The 19518-nt window shown below is 62.8% G+C and overlaps 4 protein-coding genes across 4 annotated transcripts; 2 read left to right on the forward strand and 2 right to left on the reverse strand.

The window, feature by feature from the left end:
- Positions 1-462: 462 nt before the first annotated feature.
- Positions 463-6699, reverse strand: VTJ83DRAFT_685 (uncharacterized protein; the record flags this gene model as incomplete). The annotated part of the gene is made up of 1 exon (XM_071013606.1): positions 463-6699. One exon carries the CDS (start codon positions 6697-6699, stop codon positions 463-465), a length of 6237 nt encoding a protein of 2078 aa, XP_070870038.1.
- A 3780-nt stretch (positions 6700-10479) lies between these two features.
- VTJ83DRAFT_686 (uncharacterized protein) lies at positions 10480-12397 on the reverse strand (the record flags this gene model as incomplete). Its single annotated transcript, XM_071013617.1, has 5 exons — positions 10480-10867; positions 10963-11648; positions 11707-11784; positions 11972-12097; positions 12248-12397. The coding sequence occupies 5 exons, from the start codon at positions 12395-12397 to the stop codon at positions 10480-10482; spliced, it is 1428 nt and encodes a 475-aa protein (XP_070870039.1).
- An 874-nt stretch (positions 12398-13271) lies between these two features.
- Positions 13272-16635, forward strand: VTJ83DRAFT_687 (uncharacterized protein; the record flags this gene model as incomplete). Its single annotated transcript, XM_071013628.1, has 7 exons — positions 13272-13340; positions 13419-14173; positions 14276-14483; positions 14543-14759; positions 14820-15789; positions 15834-16336; positions 16418-16635. 7 exons carry the CDS (start codon positions 13272-13274, stop codon positions 16633-16635), a joined length of 2940 nt encoding a protein of 979 aa, XP_070870040.1.
- Positions 16636-17952: 1317 nt separating this feature from the next.
- On the forward strand, positions 17953-19119 carry VTJ83DRAFT_688 (mitochondrial 37S ribosomal protein mS38; the record flags this gene model as incomplete). Its single annotated transcript, XM_071013639.1, has 2 exons — positions 17953-18244; positions 18341-19119. The coding sequence occupies 2 exons, from the start codon at positions 17953-17955 to the stop codon at positions 19117-19119; spliced, it is 1071 nt and encodes a 356-aa protein (XP_070870041.1).
- Between the last annotated feature and the right edge of the window lie 399 nt (positions 19120-19518).

The following is a 19518-nucleotide window of genomic DNA, read 5'->3' on the forward strand; positions in this document are numbered from 1 at the left end:
CACCTTTCAAATACCCGTCCGCCCGGTTCCCTGTTCTCAGACCAGACCCCCTTCCAGGAGACGCACGGGAGAATGTTTTGAAAACCTTGTCTTCTTCTTCTCTTAATACGGAATTGCTTCGGTGATTTCGTGTCATCTTGGTAATTCATATGTACACGTATGCAACCCGAGTTGCCTATAATGTCTACGTCAAGTCCATGTCTAGTTGTCCATCCGATCCTTCAATCCTCAGCCTCATCCCGTCCCTGAAATTCCGCTGTTGTTAAAATAGTCAAGTCTCGTCATCATCATCGTGTCGTAACCCTCCCGGCCCGTGTCAGTCTCCCATACCATTATCCATGCGCTGTCCTGCTGGCAAAGATACACTCTAACAAGGTGAAAATGAATACGTCGAAAATAATATACAAACGAAGAGAAAAAAAGAGAGGGGGGGGGGGGGGGCGGGAAGATGATCATCGTGAACTAGCCAGGCCCAGTGAGCATCTTCCCAACGGCCACTGCCCCTGCAAGCAGCACCATCATCCGCGGCAGCACCGAAGCCTCGTCGGAGCGTCCGTCATGCTCGTCGTCGCCGTGCTTCTTCGTTGGCCCCGCCTTCGCATGCGCGCCGCCAGCGTCGGGCTTTCTTCGGCCGCCTCCGGCCTCGTGCGAAGGCCGATGGTGGCGTTGCTGCTGCTGCTGCTCGAACTGGCCCTGCTGAAGCTTCGGCGAATGCAGCAGCAGGCTCACCTGACGGTAGGCGCTGCCGGTCGTATCGTCATCGTCGTCGTCGTTGTCGAGCACGCCACCGTGGAGATCGAGACGGCTGCGGCGGTGCGCCAGGCCCTTGGGTCCGAGGCTGAGGCCCAGCCCCAGGCCGACGCCGAGGTAGCCCCGGGTTTGCGGGCGGCGGCTGCAAGGGCTGCTGCTTCTGGTGCTGGGGATGGAGGAAGGCGGTGGCTGCGGAGCCGCGAGGCGGTGGGGCTGCTGCGTTTGCTGCGGCAGCTCTTCCACGACGGAGCGGACGGAATCGACCGAGTCACGGGGCTGGGTCTCTGCGACGATGCCGGGGGTCGATTGGGAAGCGTCAAAGGAGCGGAGGCTGGTGGGGGACTCCGGCGTGATGGGGTAGAGATTGCCAAGCTTGGAGAGGTCAGGAACGGGCGCGAGGAGGGGGACGGAGTTTTGGCGGTGGCGTGGCGGCGACGCAGGCTCGGCCAGCTTTGGGGTCGCCGGCGGGGTCGCGGACGCGTCGGCTGAGACGGCCGGGGCCGAATCGTCGGGGTTGGACGGCAGCGAGGAAACCGCCTCGAGGTTCTCGGGAACGCCGGTTTTCGCAATCCCGAATGTGGTTGGCGTAGAGGTTGTAAGTTCTGCATCTTGGCCGAGCTGGACCTTGTGGCCGCCGTCGAATCCCTCGATTGGACGAAGGGCTCCGCCCTCGGGCCCGAAGCTCTCCTCCGAAGCGCCACCCCCATCAGAATCGGCGCTAGCGCCGTCGACGGTTTCATTCCCTGCGGAGCCTTGGCGCTCGTTGAGGATTTTCGGTTCCTTCGGCAAGATTTGGGCCTTGTCGTCGGACATGGCACTGCCGCCGACCGCGCTGGCAAGTTCACCGCCACCCTCTTGTCGTTGAGCAGCAGGGGGTCCCGTGATCCTTAGGTCTAGCTTGTCGTCTCCACCAGCGCCACGCGCCTCGTTGCCAGTCGGGTGGAGGATCGCGAAGGCATAGTCTTTGTCCATCCCGGCCACGCCCGAATCGGGACTCTCGGGTTCGAAGGCGTCCGACCCGGCGGTCTCGGGTACGTTATCCGCGACGCTAGTCCCGATCTCTCCAGCAGTAGCAGTAGCAGTAGCAGTAGCAGCAGCAGTAGCAGCAGCAGTAGCATCGCGTCTAATCTCAACATGGGCGTCCCAAACTTCGGACCCAATGATTCCTAGCCCGGTCGGCGCACCGCCGGACTCTTCAAAATCGCCGCGTCCGTGATGCTTCCGTTCCTGGGCAGCGTCGTGGAAAGCCAGACCGGAGTCTGACGCATGCTCCGGGACCGAGCCGGGGACATCTGAAACCCGGCTGTTACCGGCATCGTCCCCCCACTCTCCGGTCGTGTGCGTCTGATCATGACGATCGTTGCTGTCCATGGCAGTGGCTTCCTTGGCGGCATCCACCTCAGGACCGCTGGCGACCGCACACCCCTCCGGAGGTTTCTCGTCTTCCAATCTGGATTCGACGTACTCCGGCGCAGCGCCGACAGCTTGTTCGCTCCGGACACCCAAAGCAAGGTCTGGCTCCTCGGCAACCTGAGCGTCAGGGCCCAAAGCTAACGGCTCCGGCTCGGATTTGATGGTCGTCTCGGTTGTCGCATGGCTGGGTTCGACATTCGGCTCGTTTGGCATCTTCGGGATGAAGCCGGTCTCTTGAGCGGCCTCGGCATCGGGATCGAAGCCTGCTGGCCCCGACGCGGTCTGAGCAGCGGTCTCGACCGCTGCATGATCATGATCGGAGCCGAGGACTTCGGTTCGTGCAACCACGGATTCCTCCTCAGGCGGGCCCGGCACCGTTACATCGCCCTCCAGGGGGGCGCCGCTGTCCGAGCTCTTTGCCACGTCCGTCTCCGTCTCGGGCACGAAAGCAACGCCGTCGGCGCTTCCATCCAAGCTTTCGGTTCCTTCGCCAGGCCCGATGCCGATAGACGGCACCGCCCCAGCGTCTCCTAGCTCCATCTCCGGGTTGCCGGCGGCGGCGACCTCAGCCCAGGTTCTCGTATGCATCTCCTCGGTGCCTTCGTAGCTCCTCAAGCTCCCCTGTGCATTCATCTCGGGAACCAGAGCGGCACGCTGGTCACCGCCGGGGGCGTCTTCGGTCTCGTCGACGGGCTCGACTTCGGCTGCCGGCGCCGTCGAAAGAACCACCGTCTCGGACTCGGGGTTTCCGGAAGCGGTAACCTCCGCCCAAGTTTTGAGATGCATTGCTTCTCCATCGACACGGCTGACAGCATCAGGGGGCGGGACGTCTTCGGAACCGCACCCTGACTCGTCGGCCCCGGAGCTTCCTTCTGCGTCCACCTCGGATACCAAGCCCACTCCGACGGCGTCATTCTCGATGCCTTCGGTCTCCTCGGGGGGATGGAGGCCAACGGCCGGCACCGTGCCAGCATCCTCTACCCCCTCCTTCCAGCTGCCGGCGGCAGCGACTTCAGCCCATGTTCTTGGATGCAACTCCTCGTCGCCGGCGCGCTGGAGAGCATCGTCGGGCTGCCGAGCTTCAGGCAGTTCTTGGAGCTTGAAAGTCTCTTTCTCCTCCTTTTCGTTTCCGATATCTTCGAGCTCTGCCTGACCGCCGGGCCGAGAGGTGGTTTCGGGACTTGCGTCAGCCGTCTCGGTCTCGACGACGCTTTCCTCAGAGCTTTCGGCTGCCGCTGGCTCGGTGACGTCCGCCTCCGCCGTATCATCAGCGCGTCGCACCTCTTGGCAAAGAGTGGCATCGGCGCTCAGGCATGGGAGCGTGTCGGGTCCGAGGCCGGTGCTTGCTGCGGCGTCGGGAGACGCGTCGCCGGCTACGCTTGGGGCGTAGGCGTGGTTCTCAACAGGAGGACTGGTGTGAGCAGCATCCCCTGTGGCCAGATCTGCTGCACCACCTGCACGTGCGTCCAAGTTTGGTGTCCGGGGTTGCGAGACGGGGAAGTCCAGCGCAAGTTCAGGCACGTGAGGGGTGTCATCCTCGGTCCCGGGGGCGGGAGCGAGCTGCTCGCTGATGCGCCTGTCCAGCTCGATGATATTCTGGAGTGTCCGGGACGTGCGCAGGGCTGTGGTTGTGCTCGTGTCGTACGCTACAGGGCCGACTGCCCGGGCGCAGCTGCGGGGTGCGGGCTGCGTTTCGGCGAGTAGCGAGGATGGCGCCAGGGGGGCCGGGCCGGGTGGTGTCGGCGTGTCTTGACGGGGAGCCGCATCGCCATCTCCAGCCGCGGTTGCAGGCGGCGGTAAAACAGGGTGGATGTTGACCCAATCGCGGTTGTGGGAAGGTAAAGGGGTGGTCAAATGGTCGTTATCGACGATGGCGTCGGCAATGCTGTCGGTTGGCCGAGGAATGCTGGCAGTCTCGGGATCCTCCCTGCCCTCAGGCTCGGGGTACAAGAGCGTTGGAATGCCGTCTTTCGCTACCGAAGCAGCCCGGAGGAGCACAGGGGTGCCGGCAACGTCGGGCCCCGTCGAAGATGCCCCGACGCTCAGCTCAGGGGTGGTCGGCGCCGTCGAATACTCATCGTCATCCCTGGGGCTCGGCGTGCCGGGTAGCGCGCTCGTGAAGTCGGCCTTGGCAGCAACAGCAGCAATCTCCTGAGGCGCTGGGCTGGAAGGATACTCTCTGGCATCGACAAACTCTGGCGTTTCCATGACCGTATGCCTGGGTTGGGCGGCAACTGGCGTCGTGAAGCCGGCGGTGGCGTTCCGAGGTGACCGCTCGCATTTCTTTGTCGCAGCAGGCACCCCTAAGCTCTCTCGAGATGTGCTTTCAAGGGTGCACCTTGATGATGCAGCTCGAAGGGCTCTCTCGCCCGCGGACGTCATTGGCCGCACGCCATGACTCGCCGCGTCGATCTGCAATGGAGCTTCAACCGCTTTCTGGATCGGACCGCCGCCTTCAACGCCACCTGACGATTGTTCAGGCAGGGTAGGGGTGTTGCCGAGGCGGGGCAACAAGGTCGACCCCTTTGACCCGAGCGAAAACGCCCTCACCGGCCGTCTAAGCTCCAGCGATGCCCTATCGAGCATCGGGGACGATGCGTTTGGCTGTCGCGGCATTTGATCGCTTTCTGCTGTGGAGTGTCTGCTGATATCGCTCTCCGCGTACGAATAGCGGCCCGGTTTGAGGTAGTCGATGGACCTCACGGACTCGGTGGAGCGACTCGACAGCGAGAAGACTCGCTGGGAGCGGGACCTCGGCAAGTGGTGAAGGCCAGCCAGCGACATTGCCTTTGCGTGTTTCGGGGGGGTAGATCGTGCCGATGATGACGGGGAGTGGTCGCGAGACGGTCCGTCGAAGAAGGCTTGCTCCAACCGCATAAGGGTCTTGGCAGTCGCAGGCCGCGTAGAGTAGTTGTCGTCGTCGTCGTCGCCGTCGTCGTCATCCTCCTCCTCTTCCTCCTCCTCCTCGGGGATGTCGTCGATGCAGCATGAGTCCTCAAAGATCTTGTCCATATCGGCTTGAACGCGAGCCTTCAACCTCGCAACCATGACGGCTTGCTCGTCCTCGCGCGAACCAAACCTCTCGCGAGGCTTCCCGCGCTTCTCGTGGGCGACGATGGCCTTGTCCAGGACGACATGACCCCGCTTCTGTGCTCGGATGTGGATGGCGAGGTTGTGGCCCCGGATGACATCGCCGACGCCTGTCTGCAGGCGCTCCAGGGCGGCTTGAACGGTCTGCCGGCCGTGCGATACCGCCGGGCCGATGGCGAAGCGCGCAGGCTCCCGCGCCGTCCACCCGATCCCCTTGAGCTCGACGATCCGGAACTCGAGGTCGTTGGCGGCCTTCAGGCCCTTGTCGGCTTCGGTCCTGACCTGGCCGAGACGTTGCTCCACCGCGGCAAGGAAGGCATCGCAGTCCTTCCCCTCGTCGTCCCGAAACAGAGGCAGGGTGCTCGTCACGTCCGCCCGAACGTGGTCGTACTGATGGCCGAGGTTGTTGACGACCCTGACCCTGACCTCGAGAGCGTCGTTGCTGAAGGGGATGGGGAGCTCGGACACCTGGCGCCACCTCCGGGCGAGCTCGTCGTTGACCACCTTTTGGGCTTTCCGCAGCAGGTCCTCGCTCGTGAGCAGCGTCAGGGGCGCGGGCTGCGTGCTGCTCACCCGGAAGCTCCTCTCCAGGGTGGGGACGTGCCGGTGGGGGTTCGTGCTTCGGAAGCCGACGTGGATGTCGTACCCGGGAACGAATTCGAACGTCTGGGTGGCCTCGATGAAGCGGGACGGAGGGACGCACGACAGAGAGGGCAGGTTGCCGCGAGACGGCACGGCGGTCTCGGGAGCCTCCGGCAGACCTGCGTCGGGGGCGGGGCCGTCCAACCAGCGGAAGCCTCGGTCATGGCGGAGCAGGAAGAGGCCGACGATGCGGTGCGCCGTCAAGACGACGTCTCGGGCTTGCGCCATGGTGAGGGGCTGTTTCTGGTACGACCGGTAGGACCTCTCGGCCCAGTCGCCCCTCGCTCTCCTCGAGACCCGGAAGGTGATTTCGTAGCGCTGGGGCTTGCGGTCGAACGAGTCGCGCTTGAAGACGTCGAGGGCGGACGAATCCTTGCGGGTGACGAGCTCCTCGGCGCAGCGCTCGATGCGGCGGACGAGGCCGCGGCAGATCCTGGGGGTGGCATTGAGCTCGGGGGAGCTCTCGTAGCTGCGGCCGTACCGGGTGCGGATGACGGGGTCCGTGAAGCGTATGTCGACGTGCACCACCAGGGCCGGGTCCGAGGGGGCGGTCCTCGTCGGGTCGTCTTCCCAGACGGGCGACAGCGGCCCGCGACCACCGGGTTCCCTACCCTCCTCCACCAGCCGGTGCTGTTTGTCCAAGCGGGCGAACGAAGGGGCGGGATCCCCTCCGGGAAGCCCGTCGCCCGTGACGAGGCAAGGCCGAGCCGACCTCGGAGATGCGTCGAAGCCATCCCCGAGACCGCTGCCGGAGATGCGGCGGCGGTGTTCGGTGTCTTCCCACCGACCAGGCATGCTGTTCATCCGAATGGTGACGTTTGTGGCCCCTGGGCATGCCTGAGGAGCACGGGAGGCTCGCTCATTAGCCGCGATTGTCCGGACGACTCGAGATGCAGACAAGATGATCAAAGCTGAAAGTTGGAAGCAGCAGCAGAAGCAGCAGCAGTAGCAGCAGTAGCAGCAGCAGCCATGACGTGGGCAGCTGGAAGCGGGCAGAAAGGAAGAAGAAGAAGAAGAAGAAGAGAAGCGGCAGCGGCAGCAGGAGCAGCAGCAAGAGCAGCAGCAACAAAAAAAAAAAAAAACAACAACAGCAGCAGCAACAAGAACAACAAACCACCTACATACTTGGTCAGGTAGGAATGCGAGATGTGGTCAGCATCAGGGCACCTGGAAAGACGCAGCGGTAGGTACCCAGGTAGCGTAGGATGCGACGGGGTGCCGGAGGGAGGCGATGGCTTTCCATCACATGATGGCGAACAGGGGAAATCCACGTCGACGCGGCCCCTCTTGGTCGGGAAAAAGAGAGGCAACTAGCGACTGGGTTCCAGGGTACGCAGAATCCGCAGCTCTCGGAGCAGCGGTTCCTGGAACCTGGAAATTCCGGCTGGCCCCCCTCTTCCCGGCCGGCCGACAAGCCCGGATCAGCTCCAAGACGGGCCCGACACCACGCAAAGAGCCGAGCTGGCCCATGTTGGAGGGGCCAGGACGTGGTTGGGCTCTACCAATCCCATGTTTGACACGTGTATCTGGGTCTTTGCCGTCATCGTGAGGCATTAGCTGTGCGGTTTTTGGTAGCGGCATTTCCAGCTCAGCTTGCCATCGCTAACCCAGCCTTGTCTGCAACAAGACGCGATTGGGCAGCCCGCCCATGCCCGGTCCATCCCCGGCCCGTGCCCGGCACCTTGGCCGCTGGCCCGTTGATAGGGTTGATTGCTTTGTAACTGGACCACAATGCATTCTGGAATGGGAGCAAGGTAGCTAGTGTACTGTGTACTATATGTATGCTCAAGCGTGTTCTCATGCCTCTCCCGCCTTTTGCCAGGGATGGCCCCAATTTTTTATTTTTTTTTTTTGGTGGGGGGGGGGGACCAGGAGGGGAGGAAAGGGGAGGGAGACAGACAATCGCAAACGACATGACAAGGGACCAAAGAGAGTCATCAGTCACCGTCTTCTCTCGTCTGGAGGAACCTTTTAGGTTCGGAGGAGCAGAGATGCCGATCGGGCTAAAATGGCGTGCAGGAAAAAAAACTCCACAGAAAAAGCCGCAGGTCCCCCAGCCTTATGCTTTGTGCTACCAGCGAAAGGGGAAGGTGGGGGTGCCAAGCCGGCCCGGGGCTACGCAGTACAAGTATTAACTAACTACTGCGTACGCAGTAGTGAACTTAACCCTGACCCCCACTGCCGGTTCCTGGCGCTCCAAGATCCTATTACCCCGCCGTCAACCCCGGTGCCCTCGGGTTAGGGTTGTGGCGTCGGTCCGGGCCTTTCTGGCTCGACGCCGGAACCCCACTCTCCCCAAGACGGTCGGACGAGGATCAGACAGGCAATGGAGCCATCACCTCGTAGGAATAGCGAAAAGCCCACCTGAAGAGTCCGGCCAGCGAAAGGACCCCAACGAGGCAAGGGAGACCAGTGTTGAATCCGTTTGTTTGCCGTGATATCCAGCGTTGCGTGTAAGGTAGGACCCGGCTCAGCACGTCTGGATCTAGACGCGTTGGACGGGGGGGTTTCACCAATAAGCCATCACCACACCGCCCCTGGACGGCAACCGAGCACATGCCAACAAGAGCCATGACATCAGCATGCTTTTCGACCGCTCGGGGCCTCCGCGGCGCCGGGGGGGGGGGGGGGGGGGGGCTGTTCCAACCATTCTTCGCTCGCCTCTACAGACAGCACCAAGCCATTGGATGTCCGCGCAGAGGCTTGCCTCCCGTCCTCAACCCACCCTCCTCGCCCCGGAGGTTCCAATACGTAAAAGCATGGTACCCTTCCAGACACGAGGACCATCTTCGAACCTCGGCAAGCCCAGAGCCAGAAACGTTCCGAGTCAAGAGCCCGCCTCCCGCAGGCTCCTCGGGGGCATCTCGCCTCCTCCCCCCCCTGGGCGTACCCGACCACGACCTAATGCGCGCCAGTTCGAGGGTCTCTTCGCCATAGGCATCCACGAATCCGTCGAGACACGTCCGTCTACCGAGCTCTCTCGGCCGGGCCTGGCGGAGCGGCCTAGGCGGAACGGCGGCCCAAACCTGGAACCTCGCCGCGATCATGGGCCCCGCTTCGACCCGTCCCGACCTTTCCCCCATGCGAGCCTTGTAAACACTGGATGAATGAAGCCTGAAGCCCAGGGGGTTTCGCTGAGGTGGGCCATCAGGGAAGGGGATGTTCACCCCCCCTCCCGTGTTGGCCTCTGGCTCTTCCAAAATCATGCTGCGAGGAGGGTGATGGAGACAGAAATCGTCCTTCCCAAGAGAGAAAATGGCCTTGGCAGCAACCGGCGTGTTCATGCATCCTAGCCTCTCGCAAGCCGTAGAGGAGCGGTACGCAGGGCAGCTGGGCGTTCAAAGAAATGGGCTGGGGTGGAGGCCGGGGTGGAGAACAAACGTCGTCCGTGTTGTTGTGCTGTCGGGGGGGCGTGCTGGGCGATCTGGGTTAGGCGGCAAGTCAACCATGGCGGCGTAACCAGGGGGAGAGAGAAGCGAAAGGCGTCACATTCCAAGATTCGGCGTAACGTCCATTACACAGTACGCGTAGGGAATCAAGCTGCTTTTTGCACCGAACACCGCCGGCCTCCCTGTGTGCCCGAGTCCCCCTTCTTACCCAGGTCGTTTCCCAATCCGACGTCTCTGCCGCTAGAATCTCTTGTTTCTCCTGCTGGCAGAGACCGCTTGGCCCAGCAAACAGGCAAGGCCATTCGCCAGCCTGGAAGAGCCACCATGAACAAGTTCGTGATGGCGGGCCAGGATCATGCCACACGGCCCCGAGGGCTCCTATCAGAGAGACTCGAACGGCTGGGACCGGACTTGGCCGTCTGCAAAACCCCTCAGCAAGGGCGAAGCCGCTGGAGGCGCAACCGCAGCCGCAACCGCTAACCGCCAACCGCAAACCGCAACGGCTGTGATGGATCGCGAAGAAAACCCACCCGAGCTGACGCATCCGAGAGTCAGGTACCGTACCTGAGCGTTACCAGGGACAATGATACCCAACGTGGGACCTTCGGTTAGGTGGCAATTGTTGGGCCACAAAGCCATCTCCGCCGAACAGATTCCCGCTCACAACGCATAACCACCTCGGCGGCAGCGGCGGCAGAAGCAGAAGCAGAAGCAGAAGCAGAAGCAGAAGCAGAAGCAGAAGCAGAAGCAGAAGCAGAAGCAGAAGCAGAAGCAGAAGCAGAAGCAGCAAGCAGCAAGCAGGAGGAGCAGGAGGAGCAGGGGGAGAAATAGGAGGAGGATCAGGAGCAGGAGCAGGAGGAGGAATAGGAGGAGGAGCAGGAACCCGCATCATCTCGGACAAAAGAAACCGGATCGATGGATCTATGTCTACCCGCCCGCCCTTACAGTACATTCACGTGTGTTGTTAGCTCGGATGCAACACCGATTATAATACACTTGAACCCGGGCGCTTCTCTTCTCTTCCCAACCCCCTTGTCATGATCCTTCTTCGCTCTCCAAGATCGCCACGCATGAAGCAGCCAAGCAAAGCTCAAGTTTGCGTTTTGTTTGTTTTTTTTCCTTTGCTTTTTTCCCCTCCGCATGCCCATCGTCAGCCCCTCTCCCAGCCAACCCCGCATGCCTCCCTTGACGCTGCTTAGAAGTTCCTGCTCATATCAGCCCGGAGACGAGCGTAGTCAAACAGGCCCTCGATGCTGCCGACGGCGCTGACGGCGATGTCCTGGTCCCACAGTTTCCTGTTGGCAAAGTCCATGACGTCCTTCTCGGTGATGGCATCGATGATCTTCTCGATCTCGGCCGGGCTCTTGCGGCGGCCGGTGGTGATGATCTGGCGGCCAATGTCCTCAGCCACGGCGGTGGTGCCGTCGAGCGACAGCAGGATGGACGCCTTGAGCTGGGCCTTGGCGCGCTCGACCTCGGCCTCGCTCACGCTGCCCGACAGGCGCGACCACTCGCGCAGGGTGAAGTGCACGAGGTCGTCAATCTGGTGGAGCTTGTCGGTGACGAGGTAGATGCCCCAGAGGCTGCAAAGAACCCAATCTTGTTAGCGTACCAGAGACATAAAAAAAAAAAAAAGAGACAAGAATAAAAAGAGAAACAGAGAGAAAGGGAGGCTTACCCGGTGTCGCTGTAGCTGGTGGAGAAGCTCATGAAGCTGTTGGCCAGGTCGTTCTTGTGGACGATGCCGCTGAGCTTGCTGCCCTGGTGCGGGGCGTTGCCGAGAGCCTTGTCGTAGTTGCCGACGATGGCCTGGGCGACGAGGGCGGTGAAGTAGTCGGGATCGTTCCAGCTGACGCCCTCGACGGCGATGGCGATGTTGGCGGTGGGGATGGTGTCGTCGCGGATGCGGACGTCGGAGCCGATGAAGTCGGGCTTCTTCTTGGACTGCAGGTAGGCGCTGGTCTCGGGAGCCTTGGAGGGCAGCTTGGAGAAGTACTTGTCGGCCATCTCGACGAGCTGCCCGTGGGGGACGCCGCCGGCGCCGACGAGGACCATGCGGTCGGCGGTGTAGTTGTTCTTGATGTAGTTGACGAGCTCGGTGCGGGTGATGTCGCGGATGTTCTCGCGGGGGCCCAGGATGGTGCGGCCGAGGGGCTGGCCCTGGTAGGCCGTGGCGTGCAGGTGGTCGAAGACGACCTCCTCGAGCTGCTTCTCCACCTCCTCCGACTCACGCAGGATCACGTCACGCTCGCGCTCGATGGCGGCCTCCTCGAGCTTGGAGTTCTGCAGAATGTCCTGGAGGATGTCGACGCACTTGGGCACGTCCTCGTTGAGCGCCTTGGCGAAGTAGACGGTGTTCTCGCGCTGTGCGAGGGGTTAGCATGCCGGGGCCGGGGAGCCGCGCGGAAGAGTCTCAACGAACCGAGGTGTAGGCGTTCAGGTGAGCGCCCATGTTCTCAATCTCGAGCTCCAGCTGCTGCTGCGTCCGCTTCGAGGTACCCTAGAACGGCAAAAAGGCAGGTGGTCAGCCGATTCCCCCGCTTCGCTCTTGGCCCATCATCATCTCTCTGCTTATCTCTCTCTCTCTCTCTCTCTCTCTCTCTCTCTCTCTCTCTCTCTCTCTCTCTCTCTCTCCTTCTCTCTCTCTCTCCTTCTCTCTCTCTCTCGTTCAGGTCATGCGTCCGTACCTTGAAGGCCAGGTGCTCGAGGAAGTGGGCGGTGCCGTTGGTCTCTTCGGTCTCGGCGCGGGAGCCGGCATCGATCCACATGCCGACGGTCGAGGTCTGGGCGTAGGGAGAGTACTGGGTCGCAACCTGGAGGGGGGATATTCGAGTCAGCGGGGGGAGGGGGCGGCGGAGGGACGCTTGAAAGCGAAGCCCCATGGGTGGAGGGAAAGCAGGCGGCGGGCGGCAGCAACGAGAGCGGCGCCGCGGCCTCGGCGAGAACGGGGGAGGGAGGCTCACCGTCAGGCCATTCTTGAGAGTTGTGGTCTCGGTCTTGATAGCGGGCGCGTGGTGCGGCGTCGCAAGGCCTCGCCGGAAGGGCACCGAGAGCCCCGGAGCCCGGGCGCGGAGGCCCTTGGAGAGGTTGAGAGCAAGTCTCCGGGACGCCATGGAGGTGGATGGACGGGGAGGGAGGGGTCGGATGGGCGGGCAATCGTTCCAATTGCGTGGTTTTGAGAGGGGGAGGGGGGGGAATACGTTCAGGGAGGTCTGGGTGGTGGCTCTCCTCACTTCCCGATGCTGTCAAAAATCTGGAGCACGGAGCACCGGGGGTAATTTTGCCGCAACTGAGTGGTTGCGCAAGGCAATGGGCTCGGGATGGGCCGGGCCAAAAGCTGGACCGGAGCTTTCCACAGTCACGTGTGACAGCTGCCCGTCGTCCGGTGCCGTTTTCTTGGCAGTTGGAATCGGAGCGCTCGTGATTGGCTGGCGGGGGGCCAGGCCAGACGAGTCCGCAAGGCAAGTCCAAAAGTCCAAGCAAGCGACGACCAAACGCTGTTTCGGTTGTTACCCAACCAAGGCATCAAACCCGTCTTTTCACATCGCCGAGGTATCTTTTTCTTCTTGCACCTCCCTCCTCCACTCCGCTCCACCGCCTACATCACAGCGAGTACACACAGCGAGTACACACGGTTCGTTCCCTTGAGGTCAACAACCTGGTAACCATACCTACCTTACCTTACCTTACCTTGCCTTACCTCGGGTATACACCACATACTCAGTATTAATCTCAACACGTCAACTGGGGTTGTCATTACGTTGCAACCCCGCAACTACATACCTGAACTATCTAAGTCTTGCTGCCAATCCGTGCCCGTGTTGTAAAACCCAATCACTTTCGAACAGTATCTACCTACCTACCTGCTTATTTACCTATATACCTCGCCCGATCTCGCAGCTTTTTTTTTTTTTTTTTGGTTTGTTTGTTTGTTTGTTTGTTTGTTTGGATCATTTACGGGTTTGGAACTTGGCGTTTGTAAACGAAATGTCGTCCTCCACGGATGCACCTGATGACATGGACACCATGCACATCCAGCTTCATGTTGAAGTCGAGGTTCGCACTTGAACCCGGGCTGTAAGGCCCAGAGCCGCGTGTCGTTTCTGACGGAAGCCCAATGCCGCTTTGCTGTAGTCCGGCTCCGAGCCAATCCCCATGGCACCCGCCAAGGAGGTTACACCAGGCACCTTACAACGCCATCACGCAACCGCCTCCTCTTCCTCCTCCTCCTCCTCCTCCTCCTCCTGTAGAGGCAGCGCTACAAGCATGGCCCCCTTCGTTGCAACGTACCCGCCCCTGGGCCAGGTCACGCAGCTGCAGGACGACAACGTGACGGTGCATGCCGTCCTCCAGGTCCCTGCAGCGCCGGACGCCGCCGAGCTGTGGCAGCTGGCGCTCTGGTACTTGGCGGATGACGGCGACGGCGACGGCGACGGCCGAGGGAGCTGGACCGAGACCGAGTTCGTCCCAAGCCCGCCGCACAGCCGGCCCGTTGACGTGCACGACGCCGGAGAGGGCACCACGAGGCTCTACTTCCGCGCCGACGTGACCGCAAGGTCCTCGCTATCCTTCACCGTCAAGTTCCGCCATCGCTCGTCGGGGACCGGCGACGGCGATGCCAGCGACGGGGGGTGGCGGTGGGTGCAGAGCGAGCAGGGCTCGGGCGATGGCGTAGTGATCATCGATCGCAGGCCCACGAGGGACGACGACCCCGAGGATCTGCCGGACCTGATCCATGATTGCAACCCGGCGCTGCGGTGGAGGCGTCACCTCAGCCAGACCCCAAGGACGCGACTGTGGTCGGTCGAAGCCCCGGTGGATGCGGCCAGGCATGACGTATCGGCCGTGGCCGAAGTGCCCTTTGGTTTCCCATGGGGCCGGTTCCTCAGGTGAGGGTTGCCCGACGGGCGACGAGATGGAGATCAAGCGTCCTGGCGCTGGCCCCTTCCCCTTTGCCGCCTACCATGCCGCTAATGTGTGAGCTGCGGTAGATGGTTTGCCCTGGTGAGACAGTCGGCGGCCTGGTTGGCGCCGAGGCATGGCAAGTCGACGCTCCAGCTGGACAAAGATGCGCTGCTTTGCTCCTTTCTCTCTCCTCGGGGCAAGCATCTGGTCTTTCTGGGCGTCGGCGGCGTCGGCGGCGTCGGTGACGTGGTGACCCTGTTCCGGAGCGGCGAGTCCGGGCGCTTGATCCTCCACGTAAGCGTCCTCGGGGGGCCTTCACAGAGGTCTTGTTCAGGACTAACGAACCCTGCCAGCTTCAAAACGACGGGCCTGGACCTGGCGTTGGGACCGCGCTGGTCGCGGTCGGGGACAGCCTGGAGAGCGCCATCGCCGCCGTGATGTATCACGCGCGAACCCTCGTGAAGCCGGCCGGCATCTCCGCCGAGCCTCCTTTGGAGGCCGCAACGACGGACGACGACGATAACGTCCAGCCGCTTTGGTACGAAAACTGGTATGATGGGCTGGGATATTGTGAGTGTGCCCCTCGCGGAGAACCTGGGCCGTGGCGCGCCCTGCTAACCCGCGCTCCAGGCACTTGGAACTCGCTCGGTCAAGACCTGACGGCGGAGAAGGTGCTCCAAGCGCTGGACACGCTGGCCGAGAACAAGATTTACGTGTCAAGCGTGATCCTCGACGACAACTGGCAATCTCTTGACCGCCCGGGCCAGACCCAATGGGAACGCGGCTGGAACGACTTTGAAGCCGATCCCCAGGCCTTCCCGGGCGGCCTCAAGAGCCTCGTCGACGCGATCCGATCCCGACACAAGCACATCCACCACATCGCCGTCTGGCACGCCATGCTCGGCTACTGGGGCGGCATCTCCCCCTCGGGCCCGCTCGCCCGACGCTACGAAACCATCGCCGTCCCCCGCCGCGACTCCCTCGACAGCTCCCGCCCCGCCGTCACCTCCCCGCTCACGCTCATCGCGCCCTCCGACGTTGGCCGTTTCTACAACGACTTTTACGCCTTCCTGTCGGCCCGCGGCATCACCGGCGTCAAGACCGACGCCCAGTACATGCTCGACACCCTCCTCCCTGCCTCGGCGCGCCGCGCCCTCCTCCCGGCCTACCTCAACGCCTGGAACCTCGCCACGGCGCGGCACTTTGCCGCCGACCGCGCCATCTCGTGCATGGCGCACGCGCCGGGGCTCCTGTTCCGCGGTCCCCTCGCGCGCGCCGGCCGGTTCGCGACCCCGCCGTGGCGCAGCTCGGACGACTTTTTCCCCGACGCGCCCGCGCCCGCGACGACAACGACGACGACGGCAGCAGCGCAGACGTGGCACGTCTGGGCCAACGCGCACAACGCGCTCCTGGCGCAGCACCTCGGCGTGCTGCCCGACTGGGACATGTTCCAGACGGACGCGGCGAGCCCCTGGGCGGGGTACCACGCGGCGGCGCGGTGCGTGTCGGGCGGGCCGGTGTACGTGACCGACGCGCCGGGCCGGCACGGCGCGGGGCTGGTCCGGCAGGTCGCGGGCCGCACGGCGCGGGCGCGACGGCGGTGCTCCGGCCGAGCGTGGTCGGCCGCGCGGCCGTCGGGAGGAGCGCCGGGTACCGCGGGTTCGGCGAGGGCGGGCCGGCGCTGCTCAAGGTCGGCGCGTTCCACGGCCGGGCGGGCACGGGGACGGGCATCGTCGCCGTGTTTAGCCTCCTCGTCGACGCGCGGCCGGGCGACGAGGGCTCGCCGCGGCGCGTGGCCGAGGTGCTCGCCCTCGGGGACTTCCCTGGGGTCGCGGCGGGGAGGCGCTACGTCGTGCGTGCGTACCGTCGCGGCACGGTCACGCCGCCGCTGGAGGCGGCGGAGGGGGACGGCGGGCCGCTGCTGACCGTGGAGCTGGGCGCCTTCGGGTACGACGTCCTCTGCGCGTACCCGCTGACGGCGGTGGGCTCGCCGGCGAGTGCCGGCCACGGAGGAGAGGTGCTGGTTGCGAACTTGGGGTTGGTGGACAAGATGACAGGGTGTGCGGCGGTGCTGCGGACGGGGGTTGAGACGCGCGAGAACGGGACGGTGGTGGTGGAGGCCACGCTGAAGACGTTGGGAGTGCTAGGTGAGCCCAAGAGGTTGTTTTGTTCCTCTTTGCGAGATACGGCAAGGCTGACTCTTTTTATTTTCTCTCTTTCACTCTCAGGTATCTACATCTCGGCCCTTGGGGAGATGTCGCTCATGGACGACTTTATGGTCACGATCCTCGGCCAACCCGTGCCGCCGCATACGGTCTCGATCAGCAAGCAAGACGGGCACGTTCTGGAGGTGGACGTGGAGACGGCATGGGACGAGATGGGACTCGACAGCGGGTGGGCGAACGAAGTCCAGGTCAAGGTGTTGTTTTCCTTGGAGAAACGGTAGAGACCATCGTCTATAGATCCTGTAGCTCGACCGCCGACACCTAGGCATTCCAGCCACCCAACCCGCGGACCATGCTCGCTTCGACGATGATTGTGCTTCTGGAACTGGGAACGGGAAACCCCATCATGTCATGCGTGTTGAGTTCCAAGGGGGATGGAGTCAAGCCCGTCCCAGAGCGAACGGCCGTGGGGACGGTCCTCTCCTGGATCACCCGCATGGTGTCGCCTGTCATCTCACGCGAGGTCCAGAGGTCCAGAGGTCCAGAAGGGGCAGCCATGCATGATAACCTCGGCAGTTATCGCGTCGAGGGGGAAGATAGGAAGACGGTCTCCGCCAACCTGCCAACCCGCCAACCTGCCAACCCGCCAACCTGCCAACCAGCGATGCGTCCCAGCCCCGGAGCATATGGCCTACTACTACTACACACTACACGGCACTAGCCTGTCCTGCATATCGTCGCAGGCACACAGAGCGTGGGTGGGTGGGTTGCGAACGTGCGGTGTGAGAGGATCGGCAGCGGCCCCAAAGAAGCCGGAACCGTCAATGGGTGGCGTGGCGTCTTGGCGATGGCGAGGTGGCTCAGGTCAGTCAGGTCCGTCTTGCCGGCCGCTCCACAGGGACATGCCACGTGATAACGAGTTATCGTCAGCAAGTATCGTTAGTTGCTATAGTTGGTCGGTCGGTCGAACCAGGCCAACCAACCCCCCCAAGACCAAGGCCTGTTCAAAACAGATAACAAAGAAGAATACATGTTTTTGGCAATACTCTCCTCTTGTCTCTGCCCTTTTTTTTTTTGTTTTGTTTTCTGGATGCCCAACTGCCTCGTCGTACAACTGTTGGTTTCTTGCACTCTGAACGCTGACTCTCATACACAGTAGAACACTACTTGCTCAGCCAACCCTGATCCCAACCCTGGGCCCTGAACCCTGACCCTGAACCCTGACCCTGAACCCTGACCCTGAACCCTGACCCTGCGTGGCCAGGCCCCGTTCGGTACGTACCTTTCTGGTTGACGCCAAGGACGTTCGATTCCAATCGCGCGGCGAAAACCGCCAACCCGAACAGGACTTTCACCCCCCCCCCCCCCCCCCCAGTCGTCAAGTCTTGTGTGTGAGAAGGCTGCGTCAAACCTCGACCACCGCACGCTGACGCCGACGCCAACCACCAGCACCGCCACCACCACAACCACAACCACAACTCCAACCACCACTACGCACGACGGCCGAGCCTCCCACCCCTTTGCGACGCCGTCTCGGACTCTGAACCCTCAAGTTCTTCTCCGTTGCCGCATCCCGCCTCGAGGCGGCAATCTTCGCCATGCTGCCCTCCGTCCGACGGGTCGTGGCGGCGGCTGCCCCGTCCTCGCCCGCCGTCTCGTCCCTTGCCTCCTCCGCCCCCCGCGCCGCCGCCTACAGCGTCGGGCTCCGGAAAACCGGTCTTCACCAGCGCCGCTACTCGTCGTCCAAGCCCTCGAGCCCAGACGACGGCTCCCGCGACTTTGCCCCTCGCCCCGTCCCTGCGTCACGAGGCTCCAAGTCGGAAAAGAAGGCCAAGGCCCCCGTGCCCCAGCCGCCCAGCGTTCCCAGCACCAGGCATATCGGGGATGAAGGTCCGTTTTTTTTTTTTTTTTTTTCTGCTTTTGGTCTTTAGGACCGACTCCAACCCCGCCGTTCACGCATGCTCACGCACACTCACACACACACAGGCCTCGCGCTTTCGACCTTCTTCGCCCTCCACCGCCCCATCTCGGTGACCCAGCTCCTGCCCAAGACGGTCTCCGAAGACGACTTCGCCCAGATCTTTGCCACGCGCTCCCGCCACAACAGGGTATCCGACGTGCTCTCGACGCTGTCGCAGACGGTACATGACCTGGAGGAACCCCTCTCCAAGCTGAGCCTTGCCAACCGGGAAAAGCAGCAGCAGCAGCAGCAGCAACAGACGCAGGAACCCTCCGACGACGGTTCCGCCCGCCTCAGCCTCAAGCACCCCGACGGCTCCGAGACCAACCTCCACTTCCAGTTCAACCCCCTGGCCGGCCAGTACCTGCCGTACGCCCCGCCCCCGCCCCCCGAGCCGCTCGCCGACGAGGACGCCGCCGCGGCCGCCGGTGCTGCCGCTGCCGAGGTGGCCGCCGACGCCGCCGGCGCCGCCGCCTCGGAGCCGCTCGTCGAGGCGGCCGAGCCGCAGACGCGCGTGTACAAGGCCGTGGTGACCATCGAGGAGACGCTCGAGGCCGACGGGCAGGTCAAGGTGGTGGCGCACAGCCCGGAGCTGATCGAGGACGAGGGCGACCGGGCGCCGCGGACCTTCCTCGAGCGCATGTGGCGGCGCCAGATGCGCTACGACGACGCCTGCCGCCGCCAGGACCGCCCCATGCAGGCCATCAGCGTGCGCCGCATCCGCAAGCTCAAGATGAAGAAGAAGAAGTACAAGAAGCTCATGCGGAGGACCCGGAATCAGCGGCGGAAGCTGGATCGCTTGTGAGGAGACGGCGCGCGAGGAGGAGGAGGACGACGACGACGACGACAAGGACGACGACGTCTTCCTCCCGAGCCCGAGCCCCCGCCGTGTAAATGCTTTCCCCCTCCCCATCATTGCCCCTCCTCCTGCGTTTTCTTGCTTCTCAAGAGAGATGGCGGTGTTATGGTGGTGTGTGTGTGGCGTGTACAAATCCCCGGGCCGGTTCCTGCCGGGTCGGCTGCATGTTCTGGTTTCTCTTTTTTCTTCTTCTTCTTCTTCTTCTTCCCTCACGTCCCTCGGCATCGTTCCGAATTTGTGCATCTGCATAATCGCGCCCACAATAGACGAAGAGTTGAACGAGAGCCCAGGCCTTCATTGTTTTTCTCACGAAAGCGAATTTTTGGTGGACGTGTGTGACGTTGC

Source organism: Remersonia thermophila, chromosome 1 (assembly GCF_042764415.1).
Source record: "Remersonia thermophila strain ATCC 22073 chromosome 1, whole genome shotgun sequence".
Taxonomy (NCBI): Eukaryota; Fungi; Ascomycota; class Sordariomycetes; order Sordariales; family Chaetomiaceae; genus Remersonia; species Remersonia thermophila.